The sequence below is a fragment of the Myiozetetes cayanensis genome, unplaced genomic scaffold, assembly GCF_022539395.1.
Source record: "Myiozetetes cayanensis isolate MyiCay16 unplaced genomic scaffold, myiCay2020 scf17, whole genome shotgun sequence".
Taxonomy (NCBI): domain Eukaryota; kingdom Metazoa; phylum Chordata; class Aves; order Passeriformes; family Tyrannidae; genus Myiozetetes; species Myiozetetes cayanensis.
Window position 1 is genome coordinate 8702332 of NW_026087378.1, and position 18849 is coordinate 8721180.

The 18849-nt window shown below is 42.1% G+C and overlaps 1 protein-coding gene across 1 annotated transcript in view; it reads left to right on the plus strand.

The window, feature by feature from the left end:
* Window positions 1-7874: 7874 nt before the first annotated feature.
* The window catches only part of CLINT1 (clathrin interactor 1), a 46033-nt gene continuing 35058 nt past the window's right edge, over window positions 7875-18849 (plus strand). The window contains exon 1 of the mRNA XM_050311918.1: window positions 7875-8017. Coding sequence (XP_050167875.1) covers window positions 7977-8017 — 41 coding nt within the window. The 5' untranslated portion in view covers window positions 7875-7976. The remainder of the gene's footprint in view (window positions 8018-18849) is intronic.

Below are 18849 nucleotides of genomic sequence, written 5' to 3' on the forward strand. Positions count from 1 at the left end.
TGAAGTCTGTTTGATGGGGAAGGCTTTTTGACAACTCCTGCCTCTCTAGAGCTCTTACCTCTTTGTTTCTGTTGTAGCTTGTGTGGTTTTTTTTTTTCCTTTTCCCCATAACAGAACCTTTTATTCAGTCCAGCAGCATTTATACTCTCTTCTTCTGTTCCTGTCTTCCAAAACACCAAGGATTCCCCAAACTGATGAATTCTAATGAACAAGCACCTCAAAGCTTAAGGGCTGCTGCTATCTTCTCTCAGTTCAGCCCTCAGCCTCCATCCAAAGGTAAGCATTAGGTTCATGACACAGGGGGAGACAGTAAGTAAAAGTCACACCAATGAGAACAAGAGAGGAATCGAAACTATTGTAAATGAAAAAAGAAGTAGAACTAGTACAAAATTAACCAAGCCGCTCTGTTAAGGTCTTGTGCAACATACCTATTTTACTGGGTGGTACTGCATGGAAGGCAAAATTTTTAGATTTGTCTGGCAATTATTCTGGAAGGAGGAGATAAGCAGTTGGAAATGAGCATCACTTTGCTCCCAAAGCTCTCCTCAAGATCAGACGAAGAGTAATGGTAGTTCTCTCTTTCTTTGACATGATCTAAGTGAAGGTCCAGACACAGTAAATTCAATACTGAATGAACCTCACAGAAGAACTTTGGAAATGGAGATGATCAACATCTTCAAGGCACTGTCTTTTACCTGATGGGGGCCAAATAATCCTAAAGAAGAAGCTGTAGTAAATGACTATGGATAAAGCTACTCAATGCTGCAAAAAAATGTCCACTTGAATCCTAGTGGATCAAATTTGGTTCTTTTAGACAGCACAAGAAATACACATTGTTAGTTTATGATATTTTATCCATCTGACATTTCTCTCAACTTGACAACAAATCTCATCAGTTTCCCCTTTGAGACTGAGTTTGTTCTTTCAACTTTCCTTTTATTTCATTAAAACCTCAGTAACTTTTTTGCTGTTGATAGTGTTTGCAGTTTGCTTTTGTAGAACACTAATAGTCAACAGCAGCTTTTAAAGCTCTGTTTTTGTAAAAAAAAAAAAAATTAAGCAAAACAACCAGATTCCATGCAAGCAATGGAAATAGAAAAGAAAGCATGAGGTAAGCACAAGAGGAAAAGTCACTTAAAACACCATTTTTTTCCCCACTCTAACAGAAGTTATTCAGGTGGGAACTCTTCATGACAGGGTTTGCATTTGTACTGTTTTCCTGTTCATCATATAAGTTTATTATGTGAACTGATACAAAGAGAACAAACTCATTAAATAGAGCTTTTTAAAATTATTATTTCAATGTAGAAAAATCAGCAGCACTTTCTTCCATTCTTTTCTTTGAAGCATGACCTAATTAAAAATTGTGATGGGGGAAAAAAAAGGCAGCATTTTAAGGCATTGTCTCCCACTTTGAGATAGAAAACCAGTTTCTCTGACTAAAACTGGCTGGATAATTCCAGCCCAGAGAGTCCCAGTCTGCCAGTCTGCGAAAATATCTCTATCTACTGTGTTTTGATCCAAATCCAGCTAAACATTCTTAAAAAGGAATTTGGACACCATCTTGTGATGTGTTACCCCAGCAGTTTTAATTTCCAGCCAGAATAAAATAAGACCAATTTTTGATTGCTCAAATGCTGCTTTCAGATCTCCCCATATTTTGTTTGTTAGCTTGCATCCATGAAAATATGTACAAATGACCTGTAAGAGAAAAAGCTGCAGGGGTTCCATTAACCGTGTTTCACCACCTTACCAAGCAGCAGTTGCCTGCCCTGGACCGCAACTTGAAGATGATTCTGATTTGCCATTTCCTTCAGCTGTTTTGGGACCTTTTTAGATGCATCAAGAGGGAAGCATGACCACAACTCCGTCCTCTCCATGTTCACAGCTGATGGAAAGCCATAGAAGGGCTTTATCTGATAGGATATGTAAGACATTTTTAGCAATAGTTAATCTGTATGAGAATAGCCAGACAAAAAGGAAACAAGGTCTTCAGAGAGCAATAAGGGAGACCTGTTTTCCTATAGTTTTTGTGGTTAGACCCTCCTGTGTGTAAGAATGAACAACATCCCACAGAAGCAGCACTGGTAAGAATGGTCTCCAAGGGGATTCTTTGTTATCCAATTGAACTCCTACTACAGCCTTTCTACTCCTACCACACACTTACAGGGGCAATCATTTGTATCTCTCTCCACACAGCTGTGCATTTTCACAAAACATAACTTCAAATCCTTAAGGCTGCCATCCTGGTATCTCATTTGATTGAAATTGGCCCAACAGTAATTGCAAGGGGACTGAGAGACACAAATACAGAGACAGTAAGATCTCATAAGCTTCATATCCTTAGGAAATCAGGCAAACAAGACCTTTCTGGCTTGGGATCTGGCACAAAGCTGAGTGACTTGGACTACAGTCAAACTGACAACGTAACAAATGGGAACACTTACAGGCTGCAACCATCCCCAAGAATTCTGACCTCACTAGTCTGGCATGTGCTGCTGGTTCAGCCCTGTTCTGCTACCAGTTTTCTAACTCTGGCCACTGTCACAGGCATTTTGGAACTTGAAACCCAGACTGCTAACCAAGACAAATCTGTCAAGGGCTGACTGCTACAAAAAGCAGACGGTTGCCTGTCCTTTTCCCCTCCTCCTGTATAGTTTAAATGCCAGAGAGAGGTGAATTGTTGTCGCTGGACAAAAGGTCTTACTGGAACACTGCATAACAGCAAAGATCAGCAACAATCCAAGCTCTAGATTCTTAGAATATATTGGAGCTATAACAAAAGACTGATAAATCTGGAGATGAGTTTCTGTGAGAAGAATAAAGATCACGTGTGGTTTTTTTGAGAGAATTCTATTCTGAGGATCAGTTCTCAAATATCCCATGGAAAGTATCACATCCACTTTAAGGAGATGTCTGAGGGTATGACAGAGATAGCTGTGACATCAGGACATAATTCAGAGGGGCTTTCCCTATATTTTACACTTCTAACAGTGGGAACATTTTACAAACTGTATCTCCAAAGCCTCCCTAAGAACGGTGTCAGATAATGGCACATCATCAGCCTGAAGGAAAGCCTGGAACATCTAATATCATTCATTTATTGGCAATCCCCAAACTCCCAAATTTCTATCCTAATTTGGAGACATGCACACACTGCCAGTTACTAATGTGGGAGAAAATGAGAAACCAAAAAAACCCCAAGTAGCTCTGTAAAAAGTGGAACTAATGAAGACTGTTTCCCTGGGGACATTTGTCTCACAGTTGATTGGTTTGATAATTAAATGGTAATATTTTGGCAGTGGGAATTCATCCCTCTCTAGACATCAGGGGCACCACAACAAAAAGCAATACTGTGAATGCCCCAGGCACAGGAAAAGCCAGAATTTACTGCTTGCTGGGCAATGGAGAACACCAAGAGAAGAACCTTGACCTTAAATGCTTTTCATTAAAGGCTGAGCACATCTTGCACTTCTTTTTCAGGAGCAGTGACAATAAGGCCTCTCTCAGTTCGTCATTCATTTTCAGGAAACTTGTTAGAATTTTGCATAACTTTGTAATTCACTTGGAGAACAAACCACCTTTGCCTCATCTAAGTGAAGTGGTTCAACTGTTTCAAAAGATTGTGAGGAGACGGAGTGAAATCCACAGTGTGAAATCAACCTTCATTTCTTCAGGCTAGAAAATAAAGCAGCGCTGGGGTGGATGTAACCTGATATCAACATTCAATCCCTCTCTAAAGGGACTTTCTGCAAAAAGCTGCCCGTGTTATGCTGGCGGAAGGAGCTGTCTGAGGGGCAGAGTTGTCCTCCCAGCTCCGGAGATAAGTCATCAGTTCTTCCTGGCATTCCCAGTCTTCCTCAAGCACAACATGGGTAGTTGTAGCCTTGGCTCTAAAGCTTAAAATAGAATAATTTTCACTTCTTAAAAAAACCCCAAAGTTTGAAGTTTGCTACCTACATTCCTTTATAGTGAGTCAGACAGGTTCTAGACATGCAAATGCTGGTAGTAAATGGGTGTATCTCTCAGAGGGGGCAGCATTAGGGGGGATAACGTTGGAACATCACTGCCAGTCTCCTTTTCACTTCTCCCACACATTCTACAGGGGGTATTCCCTGCCAATATTCCCTGTTACTGCCTGAGCCCCACAAGATTCTCTCCTGAAATGAGTGTGATATGGGCTCAGGTGCTGGGTGGTAGAAGCTTTATAGGCAGTTCTACGTCCATGGAAGTGACTGGAGGGTTTTACCAAAGGCAGAACAATTCCGTGGCAGAGCAGGAAAACAGTTTCTGAACCAGCCCACCTAAGGACCTTCTGTTTGGAGCATGATATGTGTGTGTATGGGATGTGATACAGAAAGACAGAGTTGGATTCGGAGAAGCTGCAATTTTTCAGAAAAGCCTGGATACTCCCCAGTCTACGAACAGAGAACATTACTCCAGTGTTACTTCTGCCCTACTGACTAATTCTTAGAATAAACAAACTTTACGAAATTCAGATTTCAGCTGTGCAAGTGGGTAAAAAGTGGAGCTTATGAAATCATGAAAACAAACACTGCTTTAAATGAAAAGTTTTTCTCAGTCTGTGCCATTGCCTCCCTTCCCTGCCACAATGTGATTTTCCTTAACATTCCTCTTTCCCCCCCTGCATTTTAATTTTAAATTAACCACTGACTTGGACATGTCTCTACTGTGCATTAATATGGTTGATATTAACAACAATATTGCTCTCCAGGCATTTGGAATGTGCAAGACTTTTTGTGCACCAAATGGCCCATATTAACTTCTGGAATAGCCAGGTGCAAACTCTATTGCAGTGTTCAAATTAGTTCAATTTCTCTAACTGCTTCTCCTGTAATTGATGGCTCAAATTATAATAAAGTACAGTTCCTCTACATGATATATGTTACAACTACTACCTGTTATGTTGAATATTGCATTGCTTTGAAACTGCATTACCCTCTCCCTACACTGATCAGATCTTTTTTTTTTTTTTAAAGGAATTACTTATGAACCAGAAAGTGTCTTCACATCATTCAGAAATTATACATATGCTCATGCACTTTATATCAGTAGCTGACAGAATGGGGATGGCAAAATTACTGTCAGTCATGTTGCATTCAATGTCACATAAAGACCTGCTTTTTACTATACCTTAAAACTGACAATAAATGCCAGTCATCTCTCCTTGCCCCATTACTGCATCCAGACACAGTGAGCAATGCTTGAAAGATACCCACCTTCATCTGAATTGCTTTTAAATTCCAGCTTCAGTCTTCCTTTCTTCTACATATACTGTAATTCTCCTATGCCTAGACCAAAAATACTCTGCACTATTCTCTTTTTTTTCCCTGAAATGTGCAATTACAGCACTTTTTTTTTTTTCACATGCAAGCAACAATTTCCAAAAAACAAACAAATAAACCAAACCCTGGTGGCTTTTCAACCCGTAACTGTTTCAGTTAAAATGTCATCCCTGATGGAAAAATAATGAGGAATGGGTGTGTTTGGCTTTGTGGGTATGTGCACTTGAGGTGTGGCTGAGTCTGGACCCTGGAAAATGCCTCTGGCAGCCCATCAGGAGTTGGCAGGTCTGCTCCAGCACCCAGAACTCTGCAGCTGCTCAAGGAAACCAGCACTAATAACAACATCAATTCCATTGTACCACAGCAGAATCCGGGGAACTTGCAGTTCATCAGAAATGTGTTTAGAAATTTGATTTTGATCCAATATGGACCAAAGCCAAACACTAAAATAACAACGTTTCCAGCCAATCAGAAAAGTGGGCTTCTGCAAGCTCCAATTATTATAATCTATATTAGTCCTTCATTATATAGAGACTACACACACCATCTTCTACTCCTGAAGATCAATGTCCTCAATTTTTTCACAGCAGAAAACAAAGGGCAGATATTAAATGGCAAGAGTCCTCACCCAGCTTGCTTTGCCAGGTGTTACAATATGAAATTAAGGATCTCCCTTCTCCCAGTTCACAATGTAATGGCACATGGATATATTGAGGCAGCAAAACTAGTGCTGAGTTCAGTTACACACCAACCACAACCAGTCATCCTAGGGGTTGTGCTGAAGATTAAAATATCACCTCAGTGTTTGGTAGCATTCAAAAAGGCAAACCCTGTTAAGAACTCTTATAAAGGGAACTGAGAAAAAAACTCATAATGCATCATTAGGCCGGGCAGTGTCTTCACTCCTGCAGGGTCAGCTCCTCCCCTTCACATTCAGATTCAATGCAGCAGAATTGGAAAAGTGAAGCACCATTTCAGAACATGCAGAAATTAAGTATATTTCAAGTCTTTGGCAGTGAAGAAAACAGTGTAGTGAGAAATCTACAGATTCCTAAATTTGCAACTGACAGGGAAAGGAGCACTAGGGAATTGTTATGTCCTAATTCTCATAATACTTGAACTAGCAATGCTATTAAGCAGACAATTTAAAACATACAAAAGGAACTATTTTGTCATGTGGCAGTTATAATACTGAATTCATTGCCATGAGGTATTGTGTAAGCTCATCTAAAAGGACTCAAAAAGCAATCAGTTAAACTCATAAAACAAAAGTGCTCCTAAACAGGAAGCTTTAGCATGAATACTCCAGAACCATGGCAGGAGGTTGGAATGAGATGATCTTTAATGTCCCTTGCAACCCAAACCATTCTGTGATTTTATTCCATGATTCTACATTACAGGTTAACCATAATATCTGGGCACTCTGTTCATGTCCTGTCATGTACAAAGACACAGACGACAGACTTTCACTTCTCTTCCACTCCCTATTGTGACTGGTCATTCAAATCAAATACACACATCACATCAAATACAAGTTGCTAGAAAACAGAAGTAAATGTATATAATGAAACTCTCTGACAATCCCAATTCTAAAATCATGCTGATGACTTTACATATTTTCAGTTTCCTGTTTATAGCCAGGGAGCTGTGATTTCTGTGATTGCCCAATGCTCTGCATCAGCAATATTTGAAGATGGTCTTGCAGTGCCTGTTGGCAAGTTATATTAAAACAGACAATATTCTCCTGAGGCAGCTGTAACGTATGTGATTGTTTCTTGTTTTTGTCAATCAACTTGGTCTTTCTGGAGAAGTGCAAAGTTCCTGCATGGACTGTGGGGCAGCCCACATGCTGCATCGCTTCCATCTCCTTTCCTGTGTGCCCCTGCTGGCACAAATCAGGGTCTTGGATGCAGGAGGAATCCGGGAGGTCCGCTGGAAATTCACTCCAGTCCTTACACAGTGAGCAGCAAAGGGGCAGCCACAGAGACAGAACGCTGCTCGTAACGAGTCCCTCGCACTAAAAGCAGGGTATAAAACCACATTCTGGCCCGACATGCGTTTTACACCAGTGTGTTGACTTTAACCACCTATTTCACAGACGTTTTTTCCCTCCCGTGCCTCGCCAGGCGGTGGGTCAAGGTTGGATTTTACAGGGGTGTGAGGGCGGGTCCGAGCCGGGCTCGGACGGACACGACGCCCCGGTGCCATCGCCGTGCGACAGACACCGCGGAGCCCTCAGGAGCCGGGCGAGCCCCACCCCAATCAATCCCACCCCATTGAATCCCACCCCGCCCTATCCCCTCCCATCCCACCCCATTCGATCTCACTCCGCCCTCTCCCATCCCATCCCATCCCATCCCGTCCCGTCCCGTCCCTCCGCCCCCTCAGGACGCGGCCCCGCCCCCCCGCTCCCGGCGGGCCCCGCGCGCGCGGCCGCGAACTACGACTCCCGGCAGCTCCCGCGGCTCCCCGCAGGCCCCGCGCCCGGCCCTTCTCCCCTCCCGGGACTACAGCTCCCAGCAGCCCGCGCGGCCGCCGGACCCTTCATTTCCGGGAGCGGCGCCGCGTCCCTGGCTCGGCGGAGGCGGCGGCCGGAGCGCGGCGAGCGGGGCCTCCTGGGGCCGGCGGCGGAGGGAGCGGGGCCGGGCGGGTCTCCGGGCGGTCGGCACCATGCTGAACATGTGGAAAGTGCGGGAGCTGGTGGACAAGGCGTGAGTACGGCAGGGCGCGGACGGGGCGCCCGGTGGGGTGGGGGAGGCGGCTCGGCCGTGGCCCCTCAGCCGGGCCCGCGCTCCCCCCCTCGCCCCCCCCAACATGGCCGCGGCCCCTCCCCTGCTGAGGTGGCGGTCTCTCCCCCCTACCCGGTGCCCGGCTGACCCCTGCCCCGCTGCCCCTGCCCGCCGCCGTCCCCGTCCCCCGGTGACTGCCCGCGGTGGCCCCCGCGTGTCCTCCCGGCGTGGCTGTTTGGCCCCTCGGGGGCTGCAGGCGGGCAGGGGCTGCTTTTCAGGTGCTCTGTGGCCTTTCCATTATGGCTGGCTGCTTTCCCGCCCCTCTCGGGCGTATCTGGGACCTTCCAGCTCTTGGCGAGCAGCGCTTCTGCTTTGTGTGCCTCCTCCACTGCCAGGGCTCCGGAGGGTCTGTGCATATTTTGGTATGTGAGCCCTTGGAATCTGTCTCTCTTGGTTTTGCTCCCAACGTGGCCCTTAGGTCCCTTAGGAGCAAAGAGACAAGTCACTCAGAGAAGGAGGGGAGTAAAGAACCACCTGTGCGTTTTCAGAGTGCTCCTAAAGTCACCACATGCTGTCCCAAGTGTATCCCTGCTCCCTAAGGACAAGTTCCCTACTGCAATTGCCATGGGCTTTCCACCCCGGGCCTTTCAGAGGTGGGGCATAGTAGAAGAGTGAGATGCTCATTCCCACCCCTTAAACATTTAAATAGCTCAGATATTTGCAAGTTTATTTCCTTGACTAGAACCTCCTCCCACTGAGAACTTGGCTGTGGTCTTGGTTGTGGTATCGCTGCGTTTGCAGCTTGAGAACATGACGTTGTTACGTGTAAGCCACTCCTTCGTTCTTGGCAGGAGAAAAATTTGCCACGGTGGAAAACTTAACAGTGATTGTTTTACCTCTTTACATAAGAAATCTTTAGGGGCAGAGTTGGAGCACTTTTCCATCACTCTTTACAGTGGTGCCCAGCGACAGGACCAGGGGCAACAGAAACAGACTGAAACACAGGAAGTTGTGCCTGAATATGAGGAAAAGCTCCTTTACTTTTAGGGTGACATAATACTGGAACAGGCTGCCCAGAGAGGTTGTGGAGTCTCCTTCCCTGGAGATATTCAAAACCTGCCTGGATGTGATCCTGTGCAACCTGCTCCAGGTGAACCTGATGGAACAGGGGGTTGGATGGGATGATCTCCAGAGGTCCCTTCCAACCCCAGCCATTCCATTATTCTGTGATCTAGCTGAAGATGTCCCTTCTCATGGCAGGGGGGTTGGACTAGAGGATCTTTAAAGGTCTCTCCCAACCCAAACCATTCCATGAACTGTGGAGAGCTTAGAGGAATAACTGGTTGGAGGTCTGTAGGTTAGTATATACCAAATTATATTACCTGACAGTTGTACCTGGGTTTAAAAGTCAAAAGTCCTTCAAAACTGTGGTTCTGTTTTAACAATATTTTGATTTTTGTTTCTCCAAACAAACTTAAACTGGTCTGCTTGGTGTATAGGTTTAAAGATGGCAAACTGGAGAGTAATGGCAGCTTATTTAAGATAATCAACTGTTTTGCTGATGGTACTGAATACCAGACTGAAACTTTTCTAGGCCAAGAATTGGATGATATTTAAAACCCACTGCGAATAAAACTTGTCCTTACTTCTTACAGCTTCTTGCATGCAAAGTCAGCCCTTGCTAAAGTAGCTTTAACAATGTGACAAATGAGGTATTTAATAGTAATCCCCAAATAGGCCTGTCTTGACTTCTGGGACCTAAAAGGACACCTTCAGGGAAATCGGGTTTTTCAAAGTTTTGCTTGTGTACTTTTTTGTGGGTGGGTTTAATGATGATGTAACATTATAGCAATGTCACTGTCTTTCAAATGTTTATTTTTAAGCATATTTCATAAGTTACTAATTCAAACAGTACATGAAAATCTGGTTTGGAAAAGACAGTCCATTTCCAAAGCAGGTTCAAGTAGTGAACATTTTAAATAATAAAAATATTTATTTTTTTGTATAGACTTCAGTTTGTGGGAATAACATTATCCAAATAATAAGCAGATTGTTTATTTAAAAAAAAAAAAAGGAAGGGGGGGCAGGAGGAAAGTGGAGAGTAAATAGTATTTAGAGACATCAAGATCAATAGTCCCATTGTGTGTGGTGCAGATTTGTCATAATGTCTTCTGTTTTAAGGCCATGACTTACAAAATTCTCTGCAGAAGAAGCTAAGTGATATAATCTGCCTCATAAATAGCAGCTGATGCTGTGGCAGCAATATACTGAACTTTAACAAGAAACTGCCTTTCTTTCCTTAAAAAAGGAATATAATTATATGAGGATTTTGAAAATGTGCAAATAGCTTGAAATTTTTCTAGTTCCAACTCTGATAGGTTTGTAGTGGTTGTGAGCTCTGCATCCTGGCTCCATATTCAGCTGATACTTATCTTAGAATTTCAGCTTACTCATCTGGGGGTTTTTTATCCTTATTTGTACTTCAGGTGGCTGAGAGCTTGGTTAGGTCAGAGATGTTTCAATGTAGAGGACTTCTGTTAAACAATTTTCACATTTTCTGGTGTGTGAAAGTTTGAGCGATGGTGCATAAAAACCCAAGTAAAAATGGTAACCTATTAAAATTCATCTTAGTTTTAGAACCTAAAAGTTAACAACGGCAAAATGCACAGGAAAAAATTCAGGTTTGTATTTAGTATAATTGGAGTATTTTGTTTTTATGTTTCTTCACACGAGAATCACCTCTTCTTTTTATGGTACTAACTCTGAAGGCTTGATATACATCCTGTTGTGCATGCACCAGTTATTTTGGATATGAGTGGTGGTCCTATTATATATGAAATTTAGGAGGAAGACTGTGTAGAGTATTAGATTTACTGTTCCAATATGTAACAAGAGACTTTTTTATGTGTCTTGTTTTCCCCTTTGTTAACTTAATTCTTTTTAGGTGCTGATACAACTCTCCCCCCTTAAATTTAAAATGCCTTGATTAGTTTTGATTGAACAGCAACATCTTGTTTCTGACTGGGCATTGTATATATGTTTGCAGTTTAAATCAAATAACTAATAAAACCTGTCTGGGCTTAGTAAAACTTGCTTGTCATAAGATTTACTCTTACAGTTTCTAAATATACATAGAACTTTTTCCACCCTCCAATTTCTTCCTGGGTATTGCAATGTGTTTAAGAGTTCTTCATGTGTGGAATTATATTGAATTTCTGGTTAGCTTCTAGTTAGTTTAGAAGGTGCAGGTCTACGTTTTTTATTTCTTCTGGAGTAAATTCTATTTCATGTTATTATGTGCATAGACTTCAGAAGGCAGCTTTTCACTTATTTTTTTGATGTTCACTTGTATGGGTTCTTTCTCCCCAGTAATTCAAAACTGAATTGGAAAGTAAACAAAACAGTTGGAAAATAAATGCAGCCCTCTGTGCTGAGCTTGTTGGCTCTAGAACAGTAAACTCGGTGTAAATGGCAGAGGTTTCTGATGGCTCAAGTCCAGGGTGGTGCTTGGTGCAAAGTTGGTGAGTCAGGTGGCAGTTCTGAGTCACTCCTGAGGCAATGCAATAGATTTCTTGTTCGCTTGTGTTCTGTCACAGACCGGGGTTGGGGCTGCAGTGTAAATGTGTCGCCTCAGCATTACAGGACAGTTCCTGTGACCTGCTGAGCTGCAAACACGTTACCGTGACACAGCTTGGAGGCACACGGTGCACACTGGAGCTGCCTGGTGGGTGTGTGAGCTCCAGGAACATTTGGCAGGTGGGAAGTGTTCTGGTCTCCTGCTCTCACGCTGCTCTGCTGCACGATGGGGTTTGCAGCTTTGTCTCTGGATGATCTGGTGACAGGAGTCCTGGATATTCCGTGGCTCCCGTGGCAGAGGGTTCGGGTTACCCCTTGCCTGCTCTGACACAGCCCTGGAGTTGTGATGAAACTTGAGGCCAAGCGTTGATTAGAACTGCTTGTGAGCTGCATGAGACTAAGGATCTGCAGGCTCTCTGGTACTGTGTCGAAGCAGCTTATACAAGAAATATCATATTTTTATTGGTGTAGGTGTACATGGATAATCAAACCACCAAAGGCCCTAAACAGGTATCTCCCTACTGTGTGATAACAGAACTGGCAAAAGTTATTTTAGTCGCTGAGATAGTTTGGGAGTCCTGGCTGTGGAAATCTAGAGTGTTATGCAACTTGGTAACTTCATTTTTAAATCTTTTCAGACAAGTATATATTGTGCTTTGTGTTCCCTGTGAAACTTTTAGGGGAGTTCTACAAAGAAAACCCCATGGCTTTTTCAAAAGAAATCAAGGTATATTAAGAAACTCTGTTAAAACAGTTTCTAGCTTGACAGAAACAGGAAGGAGTTAGCTTGGCCTTGTGACCAAGTTCAAAAGTCAGGCCATCATCTCTCCCTAGTTCTGTTGAATTCTCTCTTTTTGGAGCAGAATCTGCTGATATTTTACTGAGGTGTTCCTGCATGTTAACCTGCATGAGGTGGTTCTGCTCCAAGCAAAGGACAGCATTTGTGTGTGTGTGTGTGTGTGTGTATGTAGTTAGCAAGGGTAGTTGGACTCCTCATAGCAATAATTCCTCTCTTAATATAAGATATGATAGTAACTTAACGTTTTTGCTTACTAGTTTCTGTCACAGACATGTAGGACATGCAATAAGCACAGATGGAAGATCTTTGGACCCATTGACGTCAGATTGCTGCCTGTGTCAGTGTAATAAGACTTCCTGCCCACTTTCTTTGAAATTCCATTGCCATTCTTTTGTGATCTTCTACATGCATGACGTGAGAGAGCTCCTTTTAAGCACCTTCCATATATCAAAGGGTCAGAAACAGTCTAATTAAAGATTTGGTGAAGGTGACAGGTCTGTGTGTAGTAAGGACAGTATCATCCAGATGTTAATTTGTGTTAGCTAAGGTAGCTGTCACTGAGTTTAACTTCTTGGATGTGTACTTAAAAAGAAGAGGAGAGAGCCTGTGAATTGCTTGCCAGTATTAGGAATATGACAGCTGCCACCTCCTGTTTATTCCATGCCCCTCCCAGTTCAGTTTTGTCCACCTAACTTAGCCCAGCTGCTTTGCTTGTACTGCTCTTAGCCACACCTTTCTAGTGACCCAGCAGGAATGTATTTGCACTCCCTCGTGTTGTAAAGTGGGACTTGAAGCTGTTTTCACACACTTTGCAAGCTTGATGAATTGCCCCAGTATGTAATATTTTAATCTGTTTTTAAATGGAGAGTAAATAGTCTTGTTTAGAACTGATTGAATACTTATATGGTTAATAAATGCTTGGAGCAGTTATAACACTTCAGAATTTATTTGCAGAGTAGGCACTTGGGTCCTCTATTATTTATTCTGATGCTACATCTTTGAAAGGAGAAAGGGGTTTTAGTGTTAGTGGAAAAGGAAGGATTAAAGGAGCTGTTGTCATCAGCTCTAATACAACTAGGTAGGGGAGAAGTTCTTGTAGTGAATAAACAGCGTGTTTTCTTTAGTGCTTCTAATTGTACAATCTGTAGAGAGAAGGGTAAATTATTGGTAAAATAGAGTGAATTACTGCTTTGACTGCAATTTCTCGCTGTTGTAGCCTAAAGCATCTAAATTAGACCTTGCACTTCACTCCCACTTCACAGATGAGGAAAACTAATAAGATAATTGTATCAAATAAACCAAGTCACATTGAGCTGATAACAGTTAAAACTGGATTCTCTGACTTCCAGTCTCATGTTGTTGTGTGCTACCTCATGCTGTGTCTGCAAGATATTTACTAATGTGGGAAATGTATACCGGTCATTTACCCTACAATTACATACCTTACAGTCAGCTTTCAGTTGTTCACTGCCTGTAGTATCCTCGTGTTTGACCAGCACATAAACCTCAGCTGGAGGTTTTAAAGTCTTTTAGCCTAACTGCTTTCTTTTTTTAATGTGCCTTTTAATGTGTGTAATTGTTCTTGTTTACAGATGATTTTCTTGTGCTTCATGGATTTGTCCACCCAGACTATTGAGCTCTTTAATGAAATGCTGTTTGCTGGTTTTAGTAATAGCAGGTATTATGGTAAATGATGCATCATATGATGTGTCCAGCAAAGGGGTAGATAACTGTCCAACCCTTGTCCATTGCTGTCTGACCTTCCTGTAAACTCCTTTACTTGATTTCCAGGATCATTTAGTTTTCTTTATATTTAAGATTTATCTTGCTTTGCATAAACAAGATCTTCAGAGCAGTGAACACTTCCATTATTTTATGTAAGGGACAGTTAACCCTCACTGCATGAGTTACCCTACCATTGCTGCTTAAGAGATGTCCTGCTGATAACTGCTTTAAGAACAGCATTTTGTATCATTATTACAAGCAAGGTGATGATTATTATCTTCAGCCCTCGAAGGACTTGTCCTCTCCCTGGTTACCAGAGAGTGAGAGAAGAAACAGTCCTGGCAATACAAAGGAAGGCTGCATTTGAACATGGCATTTGGCTCTGCAGCCCTGCAAGGCTGGGTCTGCCAAGCACTTGTAACAGCACTTATGTCTTAAGACTTTCCTCCTTCCCTTAAAAAACTTACAGAAAGTTTATAAGTTAATAAAGAATAGAAAGGCTCATAGTCCTTGGGCCATGTAATTTAGTATGGGTGATAAGCATCTTTGAAAGTATTATGCTCTGTTATCTCACATACATAGATGTGTCGTTCTCTTGTTTGAATATTCATCTGGTGGAGTAATCAAAGGTAGGCAAATATTACAAGCTACAGTATATATTAAGGGTTGGCATGAGGCAGCTGTGGCCAAGCACACAGGTTTCATCAACACACTCCAAGTGGTGCTTTTGTCAGTGCTCTTTCAAATGTGTTATTGCCATTTTACGCCCTGTGGAAGCTGACAATAGTCTGTATTTCATTGCGTGAGACTGGCTGAGGACTTGGCTTTATGAACTTCCAGGGAACCTACGTGATGTGTGTGTGTGTGGCAACTTCTGTGTCCTTCAGGTGTTTCTAAGTCATAGCTTGGCATTGCCCTGCCAGAAATAAAACTGGGCTTCTGCTTGGGAAGTGCACGAAGCTGGTCAAAGATAAGAGCCTTACCTACATCACTGCAGCTGTCATCAGAAGGATCAAGGTGCTTAGCTCAGTTCTGTGCTACTTCCTCTTGGTTGTGTTGACAGTTAGTGCATTACAAAATATTAGCTGATTTGCATAATTATTTCATATACAAGATATAATTACTTCCAAAGCATTGTGCAAATGTGGAACACACTACTGCTTTCTCTCCTCAGGCTTTGCTGTTTCAGGGTGCAGCTGTGTAAGCATTGCAGTTGTCCTAAAATACAATCTTGAAATTCCAGTCTGATTCTGCTTTCTCATACTTGTCTCTGTTCATTTCATGTATTAAATAAATTTCTGTATTTACGTGAAAATAAAAAGTATTTACAAAACCAGACTAGATGTTGGTGAGTGAGTGGAGCATTGTCTCACAGGTTAAGAACACAAAAATGAGTGGTGTGCTTCATTTTGGAACTTCTGGAATTTCTCTCATTGCTTTGTTCTCAAGTTTGGGATACAGCTTGTCCCAAGTCATAGTACAAGAAGTCCCATTTAAACTCATCTCCAACATGCAGATCGTGACCTGTTGCTTCCAGCATGTTTCAAATACTTCATTGGCATGTGCTTTGATGAAAAACCTCGAGTTCCAAATTGCCACTGTGTGCTCTAATGGTGGTTTGGGTTGCTGTGCAGTGAACATGGTGGGGGAACAGATCCAACTGGGAGTTGTTTCTCTCCCCAGAGGACTTTGTGGGTTATCTGGTTTGAGGCTAGATTAGTTCCTTGTTTGCCATACAGCTGTGTGTTTGTGTTGCCCATGTGAGGAAGCAGCGTTGGGATGGGTGGGGAGAGAAGAAGGACCTGCAGTGCTCTAGTGGAGGACACAGGAACACAGAACTCCTCTTGTAGTTGCCCTGAAGTCTGTAACTCCATCAGCACTATCACAAATATGAAAACATAACCTAAGCCATGAAATCTGGGGTTGTAGTTTCACAGGCAGTGTAAGCGTGGGCTGATGGTAAAAGAGGTTTCACAGCCTCCCGTCTGCCACAGACTGCAGACTTCTCTCCCTTTTGCTGGCACCAGCAGACTTTCTGCTTGATGTCTCTCTGACTAACCAGTTGTTTTTGCCAATTCAGTTCTCCACTGGATTGGTTCCCTGGTATAGTTAACTCCATGGTCACACAAATATTTGTTCTGGCATAAGGGATTCAATGGTATTTGGATAGGAATAAGTGGCTGGGGGCAAAGTACAAGTTCAGTGCTTGAAGTACACTCTTAGCATGTGGTGTCACAAGCAGGTTGAAGAATTCTAATATTATTCTTCCACTAAAAGAGGATGTCCCACTCTTATACCTGGCCATTTACTGTCTTGGCCTTCCTTATGCTGCCGTTGTGTGGTTCAGTATTTGATGTGCTCTCTTGCTGATGTATCTTAAAAAAACCCCAAGGTTTTAGGGTTCAGAGGTGGGTGCTGCGTAAGCAGCTGCTCATGGCACCACAAGCACTTGTGTTGATGGGGAAAGGACAGGAAGATGAGATGTGGGAAACTTTTTAGGTGATAATACATTTTTACATGTTCTTATTATTTGAAACTGCACTGTCAGTGGTTCGTTAGCTGCAAGTTTAATTTTTTTTAGGTTAGTTTTCTATCTTGTATATCACTACTTGAAGCTCCTAAGCTAAGCTTTCTGTGTTTGTGTCAGTGTTGTAATGGGGAGGGTAAGCATCAGTATTTTGGTTCCACTCTTGGGTCCCAAACTTTGGAGAAATTATGTGGATTGAAATAAAATTTTGTCTCATATGGCACTACTTTGAGTGATTCAGGCTGGAATTGATCCAACAGATCTTCATCTGAGAAGCTTTCAATTCAACTTGAAAGTGCCTGTTATTATATTGGAAATATTGGTGGTGTATATTATGCTTAGTCCAGAGTGGTGAGACTGGTATTCTATGTAGACTGTTACTTTAAATAGAGTAAATCTTTTTGGAGGTGCTTGGTTTGCCACTAAAAATAAAACTTCTGTGACAACACCTGTAATGTCAGTGTCTATTTATGTGTTTTAAGGAAACCACTACAGAGCTGTTGTACTTTCCCCTCCCTGCATCCAGATAGTATTATCTTGACCAGTTAAATATTGACTGCATGCTTAATAGATATTAACTGGTTCATTTGGGATACAATTAGAAATATTAGTGTATATTCAACGTGTTTAATGGGACTGACCTGCATTTTTTTTTAATCTCTTTTAATAATAATGAGACCTATTGGGAGTTAGGGAGTAGTCTTTTCTCTACTCCATTCTGAGTCAGAGCAGTAAATGTTTTCCTCGGTGGTTACTCTCCCCATCCTGTCAAGCTGTTTAGAATCACCCTAATGTAGGTTACAGACTGCTCAGTGTTTCCTCTCAAGACATTACTTTAGTAAACAAATACCTCCCTGTGTGATTCTTGGGAGGGGTGTGTTTTGTGTGCTGTGAGACTACTCAGTTCAAGATTTCTCTAAGACCGCTTTGACTGTAAAGAGAAGAAAAAGGCTTTTGATAACTTAGGATAATTTTATTGGAGTTGCAGTGGGTGGATGCATCTTCTGAAAAATATATTACAGTCTGGGTAACTTAGGTCTGCAAATAGAGCTGATATCTTAATGATTGCTGTCACTTTTAATTATTTGTTGTTTTGACAATTATTTAATTATTTAAACTGATTCTCTGTATGATCATGCGAAGAGAGGTGGGGGGTGGAAAAAGCCCTCTGTTCAAAGGTATTTATTGTCTAAATGAGTTAACTTTTATCAGAGTGGCTTATCTCTCCTTGCTACCAAACAGATGATTGCATTTCTTGAGACAGCTTGAAAACTTCATGCTAACAGACTCCTAATTGGCAAGTGGAGTCTCTCAGCTTTAAACTGCCAGTGTCGTGTTTTTGTTAATTACACGGTAACTGTAACTCATGTAGCTGCACACATTAGCTCAGAAAAATCCAGTAATCTTACCATTAATGAGTAAATAAATAAATAGTGCCTGTATTGAACTGTAGTGAAATTGGTTTGTTGCAAATACACACGGTGTCATTGGAAATTTATCATCTGTGTGTGGACAGGAACTGGAAACGGGCTCCGAGGCAAATGAAACGGCTCTTGTTACCTTTTTAGGACATAAGAGTCACTTGAGCTCCTGGAGGAACCAGTTTTACAAATGATACCTATGAAAGGAGAGGAAACATCATTATCCTCCACAAATAAACATGGCTTGGCATTTGGAAAGTTAATTTGTATGTAATTTGCCAGACTCATTTCACAACAGAACACTTGCTTTGAGTCAAAATGCGTGTTTGTGAACCTGAGGGGTTTTAGTTTGTCAAGCTACACTTTTTCTGTAACGTGAGATAGCAACTTGAAAAGTTTAAACAAATAACATTAATATAACATCGCTCTTGTAATACTTATTCTGAGTGGTGTGTTCTCACTGCTCGTGCCCATTTGGGGATACTCTGCTGTGAATAGCTGTGGAAGGACACTGCCATTAACTGTAAACCAAAGTTACTTTGTCCAGTTCTTTATTCAGCAGCAGAAGGATTTCTAGGTTGTCACTTGCCTTCATAGAAAATTGAATGACTAAAGACAATGGGCATTAAGCTATTTAGGATTATAGTGACTACTTTTTATTCTTGGATAGACTTGTAGCAGGAAAAAACCATGGTAATTCAGGCTTATTAACGGATGAATGGTCTGAAGTAGCAAAATATTAGGAGTTTTTTTTGTTAAACAGGCT